Source organism: Pristiophorus japonicus, chromosome 1 (assembly GCF_044704955.1).
Source record: "Pristiophorus japonicus isolate sPriJap1 chromosome 1, sPriJap1.hap1, whole genome shotgun sequence".
In the NCBI taxonomy this organism is placed as follows: Eukaryota; Metazoa; Chordata; class Chondrichthyes; family Pristiophoridae; genus Pristiophorus; species Pristiophorus japonicus.
Genome location: NC_091977.1, coordinates 434,416,684 through 434,438,765, shown reverse-complemented (window position 1 = coordinate 434,438,765; position 22,082 = coordinate 434,416,684). Strand labels below are relative to the sequence as shown.

The window sequence follows — 22,082 nt, the reverse complement described above, 5'->3', positions numbered from 1 at the left end:
CACACAAAAGAGGCAGAAAGAAAAAGTAAATAAAAACAGCTCTTTATTTTTTTTAAATCTCCAACAATAATTAAAATCTGAAAGAATGAGACTCCACTCTTGTAAAGAGTTAATTTTCAGTGGTAGAGAAGTTGTTTGGCAATAATTAGGATTTATCACACCATTAAAAGGATACATACACTGAAATGGACAAGCCTTAACATTTTCTGGTGAATTTAATGCATATATATCAGGTAAGTACAGCAACTGCACACTGTTTCATGTATTTCAATATTTTAATGGTTAACGTTGGTGTCATATTTGACCCTGGAATGAGCTTTCGACCACATATCTGCAGCATAACTAAGACCGTCTATTTCTACCTCCATAACATTGCCCGTCTCTGCCCTTGCCTCAGCTCAGCCACTGCTGAAAACCTTATCCATGCCTTTAGTATCTCTAGACTTGACTATTTGGGACATTTTACTACGTTAAAGGTGCTATATAAATAAAAGTTAGTATTATTACCACGCACTCCTGACTGGCCTCCCACATTCTACCCTACGTAAACCAGAGGTGATCCCAAATTAGGCTGTCGGTATCCTAACTCGCACCAAGTCCCGCACACCCATCACCCCTGTGCTCGCTGACCTACACTGACTTCCGGTTAAGCAACGCCTTGATTTCAAAATTCTCATCCTTATTTTCAAATCTGTCCATGGCCTCACCCCTCCCTATCTCTGTAACCTACAGCTCCACAACCCCCCGAGATGACTGCGTTCCTCTAATTCTGCTATCCTAAGCATCCCTGATTATAATCGCTCAATCATTGGTGGCCGTGCCTTCTGTTGCCTGGACCCCAAGCTCTGGAGCACCCTGCCTAAACCTCTCCGCCTCTCTACCTCTCTTTCCTCCTTCAAAATGCTCCTTAAAACATACCTCTTTGACCAAGCTTTTGGTCACCTGTGCTGATTTCTACTTATGCGGCTCGGTGTCAAATTTTTATTGCATAATACTCCTGCCTTGGAACGTTTCACTACATTAAAGGCACTATATAAATAAAAGTTGTTGTTGTTGTTATCATACAGCTTCTAGAGGAGCTGGACATCTCGGAGAGCAACTTTCTAATTTACACATTAATTGCGCGTGTGCAGTCACTGAAAGTTGCTGTCCAATTTACATTTTAATAACAGTGAGCAACTGTTAGCCACACCATTACTTTTACCACAAAATCCGACCTATTGAAAGTGAAATAAGGAGCGATGCAAAAGACAGTATTCATTATTCTTTCTTACCTCAGTTCTATATTTGGTTAAGATCAGCAACTCACCATTTGCATATAAGCCAAAGTAAAACAATTATCTGAGTTAATTCTTCTCTATAGTATCTAAAGTGAATTTATTTTCTTTGTTATTGTCAATAAAACAACTACTGACCTAGGATACATAAAGGCTTTCGGATAAATTTCAGACGGCCTCTCCATCCTCTGTATCGGCAGCAGCAGCCAGCTGCCCAGACCCTGAGACCAAATTCTAATCCAAACACGACGATGGTAACAGCTTCCTGTTTAAAAAAACACACACACTTATATAGCTTGTTACAAAGTATTTCCACTTAACATCACTGCTAAAACAACGTTAAATTTCAACGAGTTATAAAATCATTAAGCAGGACAGGTCTGCTGCAGATTTCAAAATACATGACTGCACGATGTTTAACTTCCTGATATTAAAACCAGTCAGAAATCAATAATTGTAAATACGTTTCATGAAACATAGGGATATTACAGCTATAGTAATTCGAACCTCCACCAGTTAAAATAAAATTGAGCTTTAACTGCATCAAGTGGAATCAAGTGGTCAACAGTCAAAACATTCATTTTGAAGAGAGTTTTGGAGCAATCAAGGTGACAAAGAAATAGACAAGGGTTTGTTCAGGAGTGCAACGAGAGAGAGGTGTAGAGGAATAAGGTTCGTAGAGTGGAGGTGAGTGAAGTATGTGAAGGAGTAAATGAGTGATGCATGTAGAGTGGTAGATCATAGAATCATAGTATGTTTATAGCACAGAAGGAGGCCATTCGGCCCATGCCGGCTCTTCGCAAGAGCACTTCAGCTAGTCCCACTCCCCCACCCTTTCCCTGTAGCCCTGCAAATTTATAGATGAGTGAGGCAAGTAGAGGATTAGATCCGTGACGCATATAGAAGGTTAGATGAATGATCACCCGTAGAGGGGTAGACGTGTAATGTATGTAGAGTGTAGATGAGTGATGTGTAGAGTGTAGGTTAGTGATGTATGTAGCGGGGTAGTGGAGGGATGTACGTAGAGTTGTAGGCAAATGATGTAGAAGTCTAATGTCCTGCTAATGGACAAATGTGGAGCAAATAGCAGTTACAAGCTTGAGATTGCCTTTTGCAGTAACCATGGTAAATATGACGAGATTTCTGGCATCTCAATGGATCATAATTATTCTTTTTAAATTTTGTATTGTCCCGCCTTCAAGATGGAAAGTATTCTTGCTTAATGAACTACAATACAGTTTACTATAAGACCTTGGTTCAAACCCAGCCCAGACTGATGGAATAAAATTCTCATCTGTCTGCTAGCTGTCAGAATGCTTGTGGAGGTGGAAGATGTGGGTATGGTTCTTAATGAATACTTTGCATCTGTTTTCACAAAAGAAAGGGACAATGCAGACATTGCAATCAGGGAGGAGGAGTGTGACATGTTAGATGAAATAAACATTGTGAGAGAGGAAGTATTAAGGAGTTCAGCATCATTGAAAGTAGATAAATCCCCAATCCTGGATGAAATGTATCCCAGGCTGTTAAGAGAAGCAAGAGAGGAAATAGCTGAGGCTCTGACCATCATTTTCCAATCCTCTCTGGCTACAGGTGCGATGCTGGAGGACTAGAGGACTGCTAACGTTGTACCATTGTTTAAAAAGGAAGAACGGGATAGACCAAGTAAGTGCGCCGAATGATTGGAGCAGAGGAAGAGAGAGAGATTGGGGCACACGAGTGGAGGGATGTGATCGGGGCCCAGGAGAGGCATGAGTTCGAGGCCAGGGGCCTAGGGGCAGCACGGGCCAGCCCACACTGCGATATGTGTGCGCACTAGATCCGTGCAGCAGAGCAGGTCGCCAGTCGTTTTGGATAACCCTTGCCACTGGACCACACGTTAGAAAAATCCACGCACAGGGATCTTCCACCCTTCAGGATGTATTTCGGGACCTGGAATATTAATTGAAATACCTGTGAACTCATCCTTTTTTTTTTGGTGTGGAAGCAAGTCATCCTCATTTCGAGGGACTGCCTATGATGATGATGAAGAATGCTGTGTAATAAGGGCTTGAGCATGGGTCTACAGCACAAAACTGCCCTCAATTCTACATTATGTAATTGACAGGCTTATTTACAGAGGCAACAGGATGGCCAGTGATTTTTTTTAATATTCATTCCTGGGATGTAGGCGTCGCTGGCAAGGCCAGCATTTATTGCCCATCCCTAATTGCCCTTGAGAAGGTGGTGATGAACCTCCTTCTTGCAATCCTTCTGGTGAAGGTACTCCCACAGTGCTTTTAGGGAGGGAGTTCCAGGATTTTGACCCAGTGACAATGAAGGAATAGTGATATATTTCCAAGTCAGGATGGTGTGTAACTTGGAGGGGAATTTGCAGGTAATTGTGTTCCATACGCCTGCTGCCCTTGTCCTTCTAGGCAGTAGAGGTCGCGGGTTTGGGAAGAGCTGTCGAAGAAGCCTTGGCGAATTGCTGCAGTGCATCTTGTAGATGGTACAAACTGCAGACACGATGCGCCAGTGGTGGATGGAGTGACTGTTCAAGGTGGTGGATAGGGTGCCAATCAAGTGGGTTGCTTTGTCCTGGATGGTGTCGAGCTTCTTGAGTATTGTTGGAGCTGCAATCATCCAGGCAAGTGAAGAATATTCCATCACACTCCTGACTTGTGCCTTGTAGATGGTGGAAAGGCTTTGGGCAGTGAGGAGGTGAGACACTTGCTACAGAATATCCAGCCTCTGACCTGCTCTTGTAGCCACAGTATTTACGTGGTTTTGCTGATGTTGGAGATGAGGCATGGTGTTGGGGCACAGCAGAAGGAGCTTTGCTCTGCATCTGGCTTTGCTATAAACTGCCCTATATCTGCCAAATGTTCTATTCTTCAGCACTAACATCCATTTCCTTGATGAAAACTGTGGGGTATTATTTTGCAATGTGATACCAGTCTTCTGTAGCAAAACATCGGAACAGGAGTCCACCATTCAGCCCCTCGGGCCTGCTCCGCCATTCAATTAGATCATGGCTGATCAAAGTAACTCAGAACATCTAAGTAATGCTGGACCATGCTAAATGGGTTGCCTTGAAAACAGATCTGTGAACAGTTCTGTCAAATATAATCAGAATCAATTAACTGGAATGTGAAATCATAACAATGTCTACGCAGAATATTGAGGTCAAATGTGCTGAGGCTATAGCTGCATAACACATTAGTTAATCAACACAGATCCAAATCTAATAAGAAGATTAGCTTAACAGTGTATAACAACAGTTGTGCAAATTGGATTGTACTTAACCAGTATTAGGAGCCATTCTTGTGAGAGTGTCTCGAATTCGGTAAATGTTGACAAAATGGCCAGGATTAAGCACCCAAGGACTAACAAAAATCTGTGAAGTGAAAAACAGAGATGAATCATTGCAAGCATCAAATTGATATAACAGCAACATTGAACAAAATGCAGCAATCTAGAGAGCCAATGTTCATGTATATTGGAAGGAACATGTACAGTACCATACACGTCAATGTATGTGGCAAAGATAATCTCTCAGTGAATTATACCACCAAAGTAATTTGATATGATATCAGCTTTAAATATGTAGCAACAAAGATTGAAATATGTCTCAGTGTCATAGTGAAACACTAAATTTACAAATCCCACCATTACAAGGAAAGGTATTCTGCAGCCATGGCCTCTGCACATTTTAGCTCAATATTCTGCATAGACTCTGTGAGGTAACCTTATGATTTCACATTCCAGCAGGGAGCCTCATGCATGCCAGAAAATCATGCATTAATTTTAACTGGTTAGAAAACCATGTACAGCAAGCACCAAGTTTCCAATGTGCTCTTACAGAGGCTCACCACTGGAAATGTAAGTCGGAAAATTACCACTCAGAATTCTTAATATAACTGCTGTTTTACCTCATCTTTTTAATACCTTTTTGATTGGTGTTTAAGGAGATTAAAAAATGTATTGCAGGAGGATGTCCCTTCCCAGCTTTATAACAGTAATTTAATATATGCATAGGAAGTAAATAATAAACTGAATACCCATGGCCAAGTAAGACAGAGTAAAAGCTAATACATCAGCAAATAGGAAACGGGATCAGTTCAGGACTGATACCCGCATAATACAGTCAAGCAGAGTCAGCATGGTTTTATGAAAGGGAAATCATGTTTGACAAATTTGTTGGAGTTCTTTGAAGATGTAACGGGCAGGGTGGACAGTGGATGTGGTGTATTTGGATTTCCAGAAGGCATTCGATAAGGTGCCACATAAAAGGTTACTGCACAAGCTAAAAGCTCATGGGGTTGGGGGTAATATATTAACACGGATAGATGGCTGATTGGCTAACTAACAGAAAACAGAGAGTAGGGATAAATGGGACATTTTCTGGTTGGTAAACGGTAACTAGTGGGGTGCCACAGGGATCGGTGCTAGGGTCTCATATATTTACAATCTATATTAATGACTTGGATGAAGGGGCCAAGTGAAATGTAGCCAAGTTTGATGATGATACATAGATGGGTGGGAAAGCAAGTTGTGAAGAGGACACAAAAAATCTGCAAAGGGATATAGATAGGCTAAGTGAATAGGCAAACATTTGGCAAATGGAGTACACTGTGGGAAAGTGTGAGATTATCCATTTTGGCAGGAAAAATAAAAAAGAAAATTATTATTTAAATGGAGAGAAACTACAAAATGCTGCAGTACAGAAAGACCTGGGGTTCCTTGTGCATGAAAGACAAAAAGTTAGCATGCAGGTACAGTAAGTAATTAGGAAGGCAAATGGAATGTTGCCTTTTTTGCAAGGGGGATAGAGTATAAAAGCAGAGAAGTCCTGCTAGAAACTGTACAGGGTATTGGTGAGGCTACACCTAGAGTACTGCATACAGTTTTGGTCTCCTTATTTAAGGAAGGATATACTTGCATTGGAGGCAGTTCAGAGAAGGTTCACTAGGTTGATTCCGGAGATGAAGGGGTTGACTTATCAAGAAAGAATGAGCAGGTTGGGCCTATACTCATTGGAGTTTAGAAGAATGAGGTGATCTTATTAAAACATATAAGATACTGCGGGGGCTCGACAAGGTAGATGCAGAGAGGATGTTTCCACTCATGGGGGAATCTAGAACTAGGGGCCATAGTTTAAGAATAAGGGGTTGCCCATTTAGAACTGAGATGATTAAGAATTTCTTCTCTCAGAGGGTCGTAAATCTGTGGAATTTTCTGCCCCAGAGAGCTGTGGAGGCTGGGTCATTGAGTATACTTAAGGTGGAGATAGACTGATTTTTGAGCGATAAGGGAGTGAAGGGTTATGGGGAACGGGCAGGGAAATGGAACTGAACCCAAGATCAGATCAACCATGATCTTATTAAATGGCGAAGCAAGCTCAAGGGGTCAAATAGCCTGCTCCTGCTCCTACTTCTTATGTTTTTATGTTCAAAGTGCTTTATAGGACTAAAGACATTAGGCTTTCTCTCAATGTCACCTTCCCCTAAAACCATATCTTTGTTCCCACTTCCTCCTCCTCCATGGACTCTATTCAGGAACGTGTATGAAGGTCCCTCACTAGCTGGAGATTAATTAAAGAGATAGATTTTCAAAAATATAAACTGACTTTCATATTGGAAAAATAGAATTGTTGATGCAGCAGCTCCATTCATCAAATGATGATGCCATGAAGTTAGTTATTGGTTAATAAGAACGTAAGATAATCGGATAACATAACAATTAGGAGCAGCATTAGGACCTACGGCCCCCCCAAGCCTGCTTTGCCATTCAATAAGATCATGGCTGATCTTCAACCTCAACTCCACTTTCCCGCCTGATCTCCATATCTCTTGATTCGCCTAGAATCCAAAAATCTATCAATCTCAGCTTTGAATATATTCAGCGATTCAGTATCTACAGCCCTTTGGGCACAGAATGCCAAAGATTCACAATTCTCTGAGTGAAGAAATTCTTCCTCATCTCAGTCTTAAATGGCCGACCCCTTATCCTGAGACTATGCCTCCAGGTCCAGACACTCCAGCCAGGGGAAACAACCTCTCAGCATCTACACTTTCAATCTCCCTGAGTTTTATATGTTTCAATAAGATCACCTCTCATTCTTCTAAACTCCCGAGAGTATAGGCCTAATCTGCTCAATCTTTCCTCATAGGAGAACCCTGTTATCCCAGAAATCAATCTAGTGAACTTTTGTTGCACCACCTCTAAGACCAGAATACCCTTCCTCAGATAAGGAGACCAAGACTGTATACAGTACTTCAGATAGGATCGCGCCAAAGTCCTGTACAATTGGAGCAAGACTTCCTTATTCTTCTACTCCAACCCCCTTGCAATAAAGACCAACATGTCATTTGTCCTCCTAATTGCTTGATGTATCTGCATGCTAACTCTGTGGGCCCAAGTTTCGGGCCGCGCCTAGAACGGCGCAGCCCCGACCTGGATGCCCATTTTTCGCGCCACAAAGTGCGCCTAAAAAAATCTTCCAGATTCTCCGGCTCCCTGCTGGTCCTCTTGAGCCGGGCGCGGCGCAGTATGAGCTGTAGGGGGCGGAGCTAAGTCCCTGCGCTGAAAACAGTGCCGGGACCTCTGCACATGCGCGCTACAGTGGGCGCACATGTGCAGTAGCTCCAGGCGCCCAAAACTGTGTGGGAGGGGCTCAAAGCACGCAGCCCCGAGCCCTGGCCGAATGGCCTCACTGGGGCTGCGTGCATAAGGCTCCTCCCATGCCCAGCTCCTGCTTCCTCCTGACCCAGCTCGACTCCCGGTTTCCCCCCCCGCCCCCGGACTGGACCCGACCCGTGCTCTCCCCCCACCACCCGACCTCCCTCTCCCTCCCCCCCGACCCGAACCTCCCTCCCTCCCTCCCTCCCACCACCCCCCCGACCCGCGCTCCCGACATCCCCCCCACCCCGGATCGGACCTGACCCAACCTGACCTCCCTCCCCCCGCCCCTGACCCGACCCGCGCTCCCGACACCGCCCCCACCCCCCCCCCCGGATCGGACCTGACCCAACCTGACCTCCCTCCCCCCACCCCCGACATGAACCGACCCGCGCTCCCTCCCCCCCACCAGAACCGACCTCCCTCCCTCCCATCACCCCCCCGACCCGACCTGTGCTCCCGACCGCCCCCCCGGGACCGGACCCGAACCGCGCTCCCGACCCGCGCTCCCCCCGACCCAACCCGTGCTCCCGACCCCGGACCCGACCCGACCCGACGCCACCTACCTGTAAATCTGGTGCTGGGGACGGGCCCTGCCTGAAGTCTTGAGGCCGACCCGTTCAGCCTCCCCCCACCCCTTCTCCTTTCCCCCCCTTCTCCTCCTTCCCCCCTTCTCCTTTCCCCCCCTTTCTCCTCCTCCTCTCCCCCTTCTCTCCCCACCCTCCTCTCCCCCCCTCCCCCTTCTCCCCCATCCCTCCCTTCTCCCCCATCCCTCCCTCCCTCCCCCTCCCCTCGCTGTCAGAAACACAGACACTGACAGACAGAGAGTGAGCGACACAGACAGACAGACAGAGAGATAGAGACATTGACAGAGACACATGCTGTTGGAGGGCTCCCGGTGCTGCAATCGGTAAGTAGAAAATGTTTTATTTATTGATTTTAAAAAAATTATTTCTTATTAATTTTTTTTGATTGATTTATTGGTTGATTTATTGATGTTTTTATCATTTATTATTGATGATGGCTCTTTATTTGTAAAACTGAAGTGTTTAATGTTTGTAAACTTCCCTTTAAACCCCCCCCCCCGCCCCCCATTCCCTACGCCTGATTTGTAACCTATGCCTGATTTTCTAAAGTGTAGACAAGGTTTTTTCGAGCGTACAAAAATCTTCACTTACTCCATTCTAAGTTAGTTTGGAGTAAGTTTTCACTGACGAAACTTTGAAAACAGGCGTAAGTGGCCGGACACGCCCCTTTTTGAAAAAAAAATTCTGTTCCAAAGTGAAACTGTTCTAACTGACTAGAACTGGAGCAAACTAAATGCTGAGAATTTGAATTTCTAAGATACTCCGTTCTACACCAGTTGATCCAAAAAATCAGGAGCAACTGAGGCCGAAACTTGGGCCCTGTGTTTCCTGTAAGAGGACACCTAAATCTCTCTGAACATCAACATTTAATAGTTTCTCACCATTTATATCTGTTTTTTCTATTCTTCCTCCCAAAGTGAGTAACCTCACATTTCCTTACATTATACTTCATTAGCTACCTTATTGCCCACTCACTTAATCTGTCTATATCCCTTTGCAGGCTCTTTGTGCTCTCCTCACAGCTTACTTTCCCACCTAGCTTTATGTGTAATGTTGCAGCAGAGTTTGATCATAAAACAATTCAAGTGATGTTAAACCATTTGTGTATGTCTGCCAATTTGCATAGCTCATGACACTGATTCTTTCTTGTGAATATTTTATTGACTATTATCTGATGTACTAGTAAACTAGTGAATCCTCAAGGGCTGAAATTCCAGGAGTCCTGCTTCACCAATGGAAGTTCAGAGGAGCAGAATTTGTGACCACCCAGACAATATAATGCAGATCCCATCCGAAATCCCAGGGATGGGGATGTCTGCATGGATGGCAGGCACCTGCAAGGCACATCAGTGGTGCCTGTCGTGAAGTCAAAATTTAATAGGTTGGGCCTATACTCACTGGAGTTCAGAAGAATGAGGAGTAATGTTATTGACATTTATAAGATAATGAGGGGGCTCGGCAAGGTGGATGCAGAGAGGATATTTCCAGTCATAGGGGAAACTAAAACTGGGGGACATAGTCTCAAAATAAGGGGCCGTCCATTTAAAACTGAGATGAAGAGAAATTTCTTCTCTCAGAGGGTTATAAATCTATGGAATTCTCTGCCCCTGAAAGCTGTGGAGGCTGGGTCATTGAATATATTTAAGGCGGAGATAGACAGATTTTTGAGCGATAAGGGAATAAAGGGTTATGGGGAGCAGGCAGGGAAGTGGAGCTGAGTCCATGATCAGATCAGCCATGATCTTATTGAATGATGGAGCAGGCTTGAGGGGCCAAATGGCCTACTCCTGTTCCTATTTCTTATGTTCTTATGTTTCCAAGGATAGAAGAAAAGCCTAGGAAGGGCCAAACAATGAAGATAACATGTTTTTCTTTTCATCTCTGAATGCAGCCAATAGTAGTGCTGGCCAAGGTGATCAATGCTCCAGGATCAATTACTTTAACCTGCTGAGCCTCGGGGGCTTTTCAAAAAGGTACAATAGTATTCAAAAGCAAAACAGTGTAGATGCTGGCAATCTGAAATAAAACAAAAAGGGCTGGATTTTCGATTTTCCTGATTTCAGGGCGTTAATCGTGGTGAGGCGGTCCCGATATCGGCTGAAAAAAGTTTGCACCTTCGACTGGAAATTTCTGCAAAAAATGAGGATCCATGATCGGAGGCGTTAAGTCAGGCATTACACCATGGACATTGTGCGTCTGAGCCGAAAATCGCAGGGTTAAAAGAGGCAGCCATTTTGCGTATGCGCAGTCACGTTTTTGTTTTCCCGGGCGCAGACGTTATTTCAGAGCGTGGCAGCTTCCTCTACACATGTGTAGATGACCCACCCGACTTCTGGCAATTCAGCAGAGATGGAGCAACAGGAGGGCAGGCAGCGTGCTAGGCGTTTCTCAATGGAGGCTGCTGAGGCTTTAGTCCACATAGTGGAGAGCAGGTGGACATCACTCCATCTGGTTGGGGGACGGGGACCGCTGCCAACTATTTTCAAATGATTATGACGTGAAATTGCCCAGGAGGTGTATGAGGCAGACACGGTTGCCAGAACTGGCACTCAATGCCGCAAAAAGTACCCTTCACATTTATGTATGCCTGCTATCCTTCCAGCATGAATGTCAGGCACCATGTGAAGTCTTTCATGTATCTGCCCTTGCTCTAAGTCTTGAAGCCTGTGGTGTGGGTTTCACAATGCATCAGAAAGCTGAAGGCTGACTTCTTCAGCCATTGCTTCTTAAGTAGGGATGCACATACTCTCTTGTTCCCCAATCATTGAGAACCTTCTTCACAATACACTTCCACTGCTAATATGGATTTCATAAAGATAACCTGCAGCCCCTATGCTACCTCCCTCTCACCTCCTACCAATCGCTCATAAAGTTCATGCAACACCCACACCGATTGAAGTGAAGACATTTGCAAATCCACACAGTATCAGCTATTGAACTATGGTAGGCACATGTGGCACAACATGAGGTGTACCCTTTCTGAACCCTTCCTTTGTTTCTCATTGCAGGTGAAGCTGTCATACAACAGGTGTGAGCAGTGTCAGACAGGTGGGGGGCCTGCCTCATATCCTGGACTTGACAGATGTCAAGCATCAGCTCAGACAGTTGCCGGGGGCAATGCTGAGCCCCCTTTAGGTAGTGAAGGTATGTCAATGGATTGCGTGACTGATGTAACTTCATTGAGACATATTATGAAGTGGCATGGGGCCTTCACATGTACATGTGCAATGCCACCTGCCACCTATCACCATGCCCCCTACCCTGCTGCTACCACATATCTGTTGTTTTCTGCTTGCAGAAGAACAGACACAATCACGACAGGTGTCCAGGGAGCTATCAACATCTGGCCATGGCGGAGATGATGAGGCGTGCAAGGAGACGGCAGTGCCTGAGCTGCAGAGCCCATCAGTTAGCCCATTGCAATAAAATACACCTGGGGATGAGCCCAATTTCCCTGGCTTTGAGTTGTCGGAGGCTCCTGGCCCCAGTCGCCTACAGCAACGTGCAGCAAGAGGGGAATCTTGGAGGTCAACTCTCCAGAGCTTGAGTCGGCAAAGTCGGTCTGCTCAATAACAGGCAGACATGGAACTGGACTTGGTGGAAGTGTCCAGGGAAAACACAGCCATTCACTGTTAGCTCAGGGGTATATTGGAGCAGATCCCAGAGAGCATTGACAAACTTCCACTGTTACGGAGGCAGCGTCACGCATTACAGTGCAACTCAGGACTTCAGCAAGGCCATCATTGCCCACACACAGAGGCAGGTAGCCTCCAGCAGCGACAGTGGCATTCCAGAGTGTGTGGCATATGCCCCTGATCACGTCACAGCATCGATCAAATTGCAGGCACAAGCTACGGTGCAGCTAGGTGATGTGATGCGGTCGATGATTGGTGCCATCCTCTCTATGGTCCTCTACCAATCTGTCCCTGACACACAAAACTGCCCCCCGGTAATCAAAATCCACAACGAGGCCTTGGACTACATGGACCATTTTTCATACCTCGGGAGCCTACTGTCAACAAGGGCAGACATCAATGACAAGGTCCAACACTGCCTTCAGTGCGCCAGCGCAGCCTTCGGTTGCCAGAGGAAGAGAGTGTGTGAAGACCAGGACCTCAAACCCGGCACTAAGTTCATGGTCTACAGAGCAGTAGTGATAGCCACCCTCTTATATGGCTCAGAGACATGGGCTATGTAGAGCAGGCATCTCAAAACACTGGAGCAGTACCACCAACGTTGCCTCCGCAAGATCCTACAAATCCATTGTCAAGATAGGCACACCAACGTTAGTATTCTCGCTCAGGCCAACATCCCCCTGCATCGAAGCATTGACCACGCTCGATCAGCTCCGTTGGAAGGGCCACATCGTCTGCATGCCTGACATGAGACTCCCAAAACAAGTGCTCTACTCGGAACTCCGACATGGCAAGCGAGCCCCAGGTGGGCAGAGGAAACACTTCAAGGACACCCTCAAAACCTCCTTGAAAAAGTGCAACATCCCCACCAACACCTGGGAATCCCTGGCCTAAGACCCCCAAAGTGGAGGAAAAGCATCCGGGAAGGCACTGAACACCTTCAGTCTCTTCGCCGAGAACAAGCTGAAGCCAAGTGTCAACAGCGGAAGGAGCGCGCGGCAACCCAGGTACCTCACCCACCCGTTCCTTCAACCACCGTCTGCCCCACATGTGACTGAGACTGTAGATCATGCATTGGACTCTTCAGTCACCTGAGAACTTATTTTTAAGTGTGAAAGCAAGACATCCTCATCTCCAGGGACTGCCTAAGAAGATGTTGTTCCCCACTATCCAACGGGAAAGGGACGGTGCCGAAGCAGACCAGCAAATTGTGGAGACACATTGTGCTCCGGATGTTGAGGCCCAGCTCCGTCGGAGTCTCAGTGGCTCCCAGGAAATGGAAGGTGCTGTCCTTTCTCAGGATGACAGCATTCCAGCTCCCACCACTGACTCTCCAACCATGCAGCCTACACGGTACACACCCGAGCCACCAGTGACTGATTCCGCCAATGATGAGGTGCAGCAGTCTGCAGCCGGGCCTTCCAGGCCCAGAGCTGGTCCAGGGTGTCCTCCTACGCCGTCTGCACTGTCTGCCCCCCGAAAACAGCAGCCCTCAAGCAGCCTTGCTGTAGGCACTGAGGCCTCATTGAGGAGGAGCAGCAGGCGTGGGAGGGAGATATAGGGAAGGGGGGGAAATTCTCAGGCCAAGTCCCATTAAGTGGTGGAACAGCCTTCTGCAGGTGCCTTGATATTTTATCAGAACGCCTGTAAATAATTGTTTTTTAATAATGCACTTGGTGTTAAGTAACTTGCACCAGAACACTGTTTATTGTATTGTTTGGTTATGATGGTTTATTGTGTCATTTGGTTTTGTTGGGGTGCATTGTTTGTAACTTTTTTTAATAAAAATGTCACTTTGACCCTTTGCCGGTGGTGGCGTTTGTCCCAATCAAAAGCTCAGTATAGATGCCCTGTATGGTGGCACATAGCATGGCCAATATTAAATGCATCCCTCAACTTCCTCCATTCAACCAAACCGATCCATTATGAGCTGGCAACGTGCGTCTCTTGCACCGGCAGCATCTGGACCTTGCCAGCCCCATAGATGGGGTGGTTGTGCAATCGGGGCCTCGCCAGGCTCCTTTTCATCATCCTCCTCCTCCTCCTGAGGTAGGCCTGCAATCCCCACTGGCAATGCCTGGCCCCTCATGATGGCCAAATTGTGTAGCATGCAGCACACCACAATTAATTCAGAGACCTGTTAAGGGAAGTATTGAAAGCTGCCTTCAGAGCAGTCCAGGCATCGAAAGCGCTGCTTGAGCACCCCAATTTTCTGTTTGATGATGTTGCAGGTGGCTGCATGGCTCTCATTGTAGTGCTGCTCGATTTCTATGGTGGGGTTGTGGAGGGGGAGTGGTCATGAGCCGGGTGGCTAGGCCATATCCTTTGTCCCTGATCAGCCAGCCTTGTCCTTCCCTTTGTCGCTGAAACATTTGTGAGGCACTGCTCTCACACAAGATGAAAGCATCATGTGTGCTCCCTGGATAGTGGGCTTTCACTGCGAGGATGTGCTGTGTGTGGTCGCACACCAGCTGGACGTTTAGGGAGTAGTATCCCTTTCGGTTTCTGAATAACTCTACATTATTGAATGATGCTCGCAAGGCCATGTGTGTACAGTCAATGGCTCCTTGAAAACTCGGGAAGCCTGCAATTCTGCCATACCCACATGCCATCTCATTCTGGCTGTTCCTGTTGATTGGGAACTTTTAAGAAGTCCATTCTGCGGGCGTACAGAGCCTTTCCAACGTGTCAAATGCAGTGATGTGTAGCGTATTGAGAGATGCTGCATTGTCTCCTGCTGCTACCTGGAAGGAGTCAGAGGCATAGAAGGCCAGCGCCACAGTCACCTTCACTGCGACAGGCATCGCAGTCGTGTAGGCGCTGGAAGGCTGTAGATCTGCCAGTAAAAGCTGGCATATCTCTGTCAGCACTTTCTTTTGGAAACGCAGCCTTCTCACACACTGCTCCTCAGAGAGCTGGAGGTATGAACGTTAGTCTCTATAACCCATTGGGGGTAAGGCCTCTTCCCCAGACGTCTTCAGTCTCTCCTCATCCATGGCTCAACATGGCCAGCAGCCCTTCTTCTAGCTTGAAGCCACCTGCCAATAGCAACCAGCATGATATGCTGGCGAACTAGTAATGCCCCCATTAAATCCTCTCATCGACCTTGTAACGTCAATGTGACCTGCAATGTAGGATCCTCCTCCCGCCATTTAAATACGCTACCAAAACTGCCTGCTGCACCCTGGGATCGCCGTTATTTTCAGACGTTTGCTGGGGCGGAGTATCCATCTGGGGTGCAAGCGCAGCGCTACACAACGACTGACGTCATGATCTCACTCAAACTGGACGGCAGGGTGCTAGGTTTTTGCACCGCTGCAACTCAGGAGCCTAATTGACCGGCTGAGCACTAAAACCTGGACGACGGGCGTTACGCCCAGAAACACCATTTACCGCCCCTCCGGGGCGCAAACATAAGCACAACAGAGTGGAAAATCCAATGCTGGAAATACTCAGCAGTTCAGGCAGCAGCTGTGCAGAGAGAAACAGTTAATGTTTCAGGTCGATGACCTTACGTCAGAAGTTGTGATTAGTTTACCATTACATCAGATAGTAGTTGATAAAATAGTGATGAAAGTTCATTGACCTTAATACCATTCATGCTGGTTCTCAGCTGGTGAGATTTCTATTGAGGCCTTATAAAGACATATTAGGCAGAATTCCTAGGGTAGCACTCTAACTCCTGCAGATCTGCCTCCCCACCACCACTTCTCCCCTGCCCCACCCCTCCTCCACTGGAAAATTACTGCACATAAAAAGCAGGACCAAATCCTGATGGAACATGATTCCACCACAAATTCTGGCTTCAGGCAGACAATCCAATCTGCTCTACGACCTGGTCCCAGATCAGAATTTTGGGGCCTTGATTATCTCAACCCAGAAGGCTGGATAATGCTAAAACTGTTGCAAAATGTGATTCTCTGAAACTGAGACATATCCTTGGATTGTTTAGCACCAACTGTAGATGAATACTCCTGAAATACTGAAATTCAAAGTCTCTTAGTGGAATCCTGAGAAGTGCAACTCTTTCATGCTCATAATTTTTGTTATCACCACAGTATTTGGATCCAATATGCAATTAAATGCCGGGTTCTCGATATCACAGGCATTCTTGCCATCAATGCTTATACAAGCCACAAGAGGGACCCAATGCTCTGTGTGAGTTGGAAATAGCCTATATACCAAACTCCTCAAATTCACTATTACATGACATTTTAGACTATTGGTTACATTAATTTTCTCAACAGCTTAATTCTCTGCAGTATTATTCTGGCCAATATCCATAGCAACAATGTCACAGTTGTTTGAAATATTATTACCAGTCTTTTTCCCCTCTTGGAATAGATATTGTTTAGGGATAGATATTGGTGTTGAAGTTTCAAGTTCAAATTTATTTTCCTCCGAAGCCAATTATTTATCCTTAGTGATGAATATCATCATCACCAAAGTATTTTATTGCAACTTGAGTGTTGCTTATAATATTAAATGTATAAAATGAATAACCATTATATATTAAAATAGTGAGTATTCAAGATTGCAAAGATGTTGCAGCAGCAATGTGTGTGTGAATGTAACCTTATGTGACAGACTAAAAATAATAGATTGCCCTTAATATCATGTGACTGCACAAAGTGTTTTCTTAACAATCTTCCTGCATTATAACCCTAAATGAACTGCACAATAGTGAGTTCACAGAAGCCGTTAAATCAAGCAGCGTGTGCAGCATCAGAATGTGCTGTGACAATTCAGTTTCCATTTATCTAAAGCAGATCTGAGAGAATTAAAAATAATCATACGTCTGTCAAATTACAAGTGGTGATGAATTAACGGTGCCTGCAAAGAAGGAGTGAAGTCAAACCGAAAACTGCACAAGGAAAGTGAAAGTGGGACTCAAGCCGACACAAAAAGTAATGCTGAGAAGCGGCAGAACCGTAGCAGAATGCAAGAAATAGAGGAGCGTGATAGCTGCGCTCAAGCTCAAATGCTGGAACAACAATGGGAAGAGAAGCGGAATAGAATGGCAATAACCCAGGCGGCTGCCCCCTTCTCCCCAGTAAAACTACAATCGTGCCCACCCCCCCACCACCACCCCCTTAGCAAGAATGCTGCTGTAGCTGTAAAGGTCACTATCCAATTGTAGTAGAACCAGATCAGATGGGTGTCTGAAGGAGTTGCGGAGCCCACGGCTGCAACAATGTTGGTTTTCTGTGACACTGAATGTGGAGGAAGGGCAGAATTATTAACACTTCTGCTTATAGAGTTAATCTAAATGTGAAGATACTGGGGCTGAATTTGCAGCCCCTACGGGAGTGTATGAGGTGCACACAGGCCGATAGGGGCCATGCCAGTTCCGTGTTTAGACATGCACTGCTCATGCACTAAAGCCTGGAACTTGCGATCTGTCAAGAACGCACGAATCTGAAGGAAATGGGCTTCTGTGGGCGAAGAGTTGGACTATTTGCCCAACTTCTGCCCAGCGAATGCCTGTGAAATTCTTACGCCTGGTAAAAGCAGAAATAAGGCCTACTTTTAGCGGCGTACATTAACATAAATGTTTTCATTCATTAAAAACCCTGTGCAATAGGTAATAAATTTATTTGTTAGCTCCGTTAAAATCATGTAAATTTATTTTTCAAAAATTTTAATTTTTGTTTTAAATATTTACTTAAATAAGTAATTTTTTTATTTTTTATTTGATGTGTAAAGATTTTTTTTTATGTGATCCCCATTCATAATTATAGGCGTTCCATGCCTACAGAAGGATTCCCTTCTTTTACTGGTTGGGCAAACCCACATGATCCCAGGGGTGCTTATGAACCGCATGCATCCCTGGGATACATGCGCCTCTACGCAGGCCTACACATAGAGGCCAAGATGCGCAAGTTGCCAAACCTCCCGGACCACCAAGTAATATTTTTTGCAGGTCGGAGGCATACACCTGCGAGAAGCCTCCGACCGCAAATTCAGCCCCACTGTCTGCATTCTCAGTGTCCCAACTGACCCTGAGCTGCTGCCATGGGAAATTTAAAGTGCAAAATTCTCTCCACCTGCTTGCAGCAGTGCCTGGGAGACTCATGCCCCATTCCAGAAGACTGCTGGGCAGTCCAGGAGGGCTGGCCACCCTTGTGTCAGGTGTGGCTCAGTGGGTAGCACATTTGCCTCTGAGTCAGATGGTTGTGGGTTCAAGTCCCACTCCAGGAACTTGAGCACATAAATCTAGGCTGACACTCCAGTGCTGAGGCAGCGCTGCACTGACGGAGGTGCTATCTTTCGGTTAAACTGAGGCCCCATCTGCTCTCAGGTGGACGCAACAGATCCCTTGGCATTATTTCGAAGAAGAGCAGGAGAGTTATCCCTGGTGTCCAGGCCAATATTTAGTCCTCGACCAACATAGCAAAAAAGATTATCTGGTCATGAACACATTACTGTTTGCGGGAACTTGCTGAGTGCAAATTGGCTGCCGTGTTTCCCACATTACAACAGCGACTACACTTCAAAAGTATTTAATTAGCTGTAAAGCACTTTGAGACGTTCAGTGGTCGTGAAACATGTTATATAAATGCTAGTCTTTCTTTACCACAAAGGCATTGACTTACTGGGTTATCTGGAGTCAATCGTTAAAATCCTCCAATGACAGGTCTACCTCTAAAGGTTACATTAAAGTATCAAGGTCAGCTAATCAATCATGAACAGTGCCCTGGAGAACTGCAGAAGTGCCTAAATCCATTATCAGATTATCTGATATGCCACAAAAAATGGACTTGGTTACAAACTTTCATCGACAGGGTTCACCTTTCAGGCATCTCAATCCCAAAGAGACTCCCCACCCCCAACAAGAATGATAGTAGCTGATCATGTAACATCTGCTCAGATGCAGTTCCTCAGTTTAGCATTCTGCAAGTATATGATTACAAACATACTCAATAACAGCCTGTTTTTTTCAAATAAAAGCTGAATAAAATCTATTTTCTCTCATTTCCCTTCATCAGTGCATGCTTCTCGTTGCTCCCCAAGACAGTTGTGTAGAAAGGATCTACTACAATTGCAGAGATATTGCCTTCACTGAGAGACTCAGGTACCCATGTTTTGTTAAAGGAGGCTGAAAGTCTAGAGGAACCATGCATCACTTTTGTCAATACAATAAAACACCAGAAAGCACAGAACAAAGCCAGACCACATAATTTATCAAACCTGTTCCAAATTGGATTCTAACCCAGCCAGTTAATATCCTGACAGGGCGTTCTGCATAACTACTCTCTGGTTCCAAATCCTAAATATTCATTCATTGCCACATCTCCTCTCAACCCCGTGGCCTGCTGCTGTCCACAGAAAACATTCTTCCCCTCCTCACCGCAGCAGCTCAGGGACCTTCATGAGTAGTTGATTATACCTATTCGTATAACCTCCAGTTCACCCACCAGATATTTATTCAGCAGCTTTTTGAAAAAGATCATTTGGATCATGCAAGTGATATAATGGTGCATTTTAATGTGATTTACATCAGAGGGGCAATGTTCTGACCTTGTGCTCCAGGCGGGGTATCTATCTACCAGAAACACGCATTGGGAATTCGGGCGCGCTCTATGCATGATTCTCCAAGCATTAATTTAAATGCTTGGTAAATTATGAACCTATACACTAAATTTCCAGTATGTGCTGCCAAAGACACAGGAGTAGAATTTCCACATGGTTCTCCTGATCTCCCACTGTTACTTTAGCAGATCAGTGGAAGTCTTGTGGTAAAAACAAATAGCCGTTTTCAGCTGTTTACATTGTTTCTCTGGGAGTTCCGTCATCTGTTGAAGTTATGGCATGACATCAGGAGAAGCCCTGTGGAAATTGCAGGCTACTGTATTATGCTCATGCTACACAGACTTCAGAGCATTTTCATTGATATGTTTGGATTAGAGTTCCATTCATTTTTGAAGTACTTAAAGTACTGAAATATTTTAAATTATACTTGGATATGCACGTAAATGCCATAACCTACAAGCCTACGGAACAAGAGTGGAAAAGTGGGATTAGGCTGGATAGCTCTTTGTCGGTCAGCATGGACACAATGTGCCGAAAGGCCTCCTTCCGTGCTGTAAATTTCTATGGTTCTATGAAGTTAGTTTATAAATGTAATTCATTATCTTCTCTCTGGCACACTTGAAAGATTAACTTAAAAAACACAAAGTGACTTGTCCAAATTAACACAAATCATGTAAAAATATATCAGAATTGTTGAGAATACATAGAAACATAGAAAATAGGTGCACGAGTAGGCCATTCGGCCCTTTGAGCCTTTGGGATCCCTTGGGACTTCAGGGGATGCGCTCCCTGGTGGCGGAACATGGGAATGCATGCTTTATAGATACACAACATCACTCCCCCGGCAAAGTCAAAGTGAAAACTATTTACAAGGTGAGGCGGTCGGGAGCCTTTCTTTCCCTGGTGGACCGCCTCGGTACAAATGTCTGTTCTGGTATGTTGGCTGTGCCCTCGCTGGGCTGGCATATTGTTGGCCCTGCAGGGCTGCTGGGTGAGCCTGGCCTTGCTGGGCTGTTGGGCATGATGGGTTCAATTTCCTGGTCCGGGGTGGTGTCGTTGATCCTTTGGGTGTGTGTTGTGGGCTCAAAAAAGATGATGTCTGCTGTGGGTTGTTCAGGGTAGTCTGTGAACCGCAGCCTCGTTTGGTCCAGGTGTTTTCTGCAAATTTGTCCATTGTCTAGTTTAACTACAAACACCCTAATCCCTTCTTTCGCTATCACCATGCCCGCGATCCACTTGGGACCATGTCCATGGTTTAGCACATACACAGGGTCATTCAGATCAATTTCCCGTGACACAGTGGCGCGACCATCGTTTACATTTTGTTGCTGCCGCCTGCTCTCTACCTGATCATGCAGGTTGGGGTGAACCAGCGAGTCTGGTTTTAAGTGTCCTTTTCATGAGTAGCTCAGCCGGGGGCACCCCTCTGAGCGAGTGGGGTCTCGTGCGGTAGCTGAGCAGTACTCGGGACAGCCGGGTTTGGAGTGAGCCTTCTGTGATTCGTTTAAGGCTCTGTTTGATTGTTTGTTCTGCCCACTGGAGGCTGGTTTAAACGGGGCCGAGGTGACATGTTTGATCCCATTGCGGGTCATGAATTCTTTAAATTCGGCACTGGTGAAACATGGCCCGTTGTCACTGACCAGTATGTCAGACAGGCTGTAGGTGGCAAACCTGGCCCTCAGGCTTTCAATGGTGGTGGTGGCGGTCCTTCCCGACATTATTTCACATTCAATCCATTTTGAAAAAGCATCCACCACCACCAGGAACATTTTACTGAGAAACGGGCCCACATAGCCGACATGGTCTCGAGGGCCAGGACCACAAACTTAGTGGCGTCTCTCTGGGTGTGTTGCTTAACTGAGCACATACGCTGCATTGCCGTACACAGGACTCTAAGTCAGAGTCGATATCGGGCCACCACACGTGGGATCTGGCTATCGCTTTCATCATTACTATACCCGGGTGTGTGCTGTGGAGATCCGAGATGAACGTCTCCCTACCCTTTTTGGGTAGCACTACGCGGTTACCCCACAACAGGCAGTCTGCCTGAATGGACAGCTCGTCCTTTCGCTGCTGGAACGGCTTGATTAGCTCCAGCATTTTAATGGGGATGCTGGCCCAGCTCCCATGTAGTACGCAGTTTTTTTTTACTCGGGACAGCAGAGGATCTTGGCTGGTCCAAGTCCTAATCTGGCGTGCCATGACAGGTGATTTATCATTTTTAAACGCTTCCATGACCATCAACAAGTCTGCGGGATGCGCCACCCCCGTGGTGGGCAATGGTAGCCGACTGAGAGCATCCGCACAGTTCTCGGTGCCTGGCGTGTGGCGGATACTATAGTTATACGCTGATAGCGCAAGTGCCCACTTTTGTATGCGGGCTGAAG

General features: G+C 45.9%; 1 protein-coding gene across 1 annotated transcript in view; it reads right to left on the bottom strand.

Moving 5' to 3' along the window:
- The window catches only part of kcnq3 (potassium voltage-gated channel, KQT-like subfamily, member 3), a 636,930-nt gene that overhangs the window by 194,815 nt on the left and 420,033 nt on the right, over positions 1-22,082 (bottom strand). Inside the window, exons 2-3 of the mRNA XM_070875993.1 lie at positions 4,566-4,656; positions 1,416-1,542 (exon numbers count right to left, since the gene is read on the bottom strand). Of these exons, the coding sequence (XP_070732094.1) occupies positions 1,416-1,542; positions 4,566-4,656 (218 nt within the window). The remainder of the gene's footprint in view (positions 1-1,415; positions 1,543-4,565; positions 4,657-22,082) is intronic.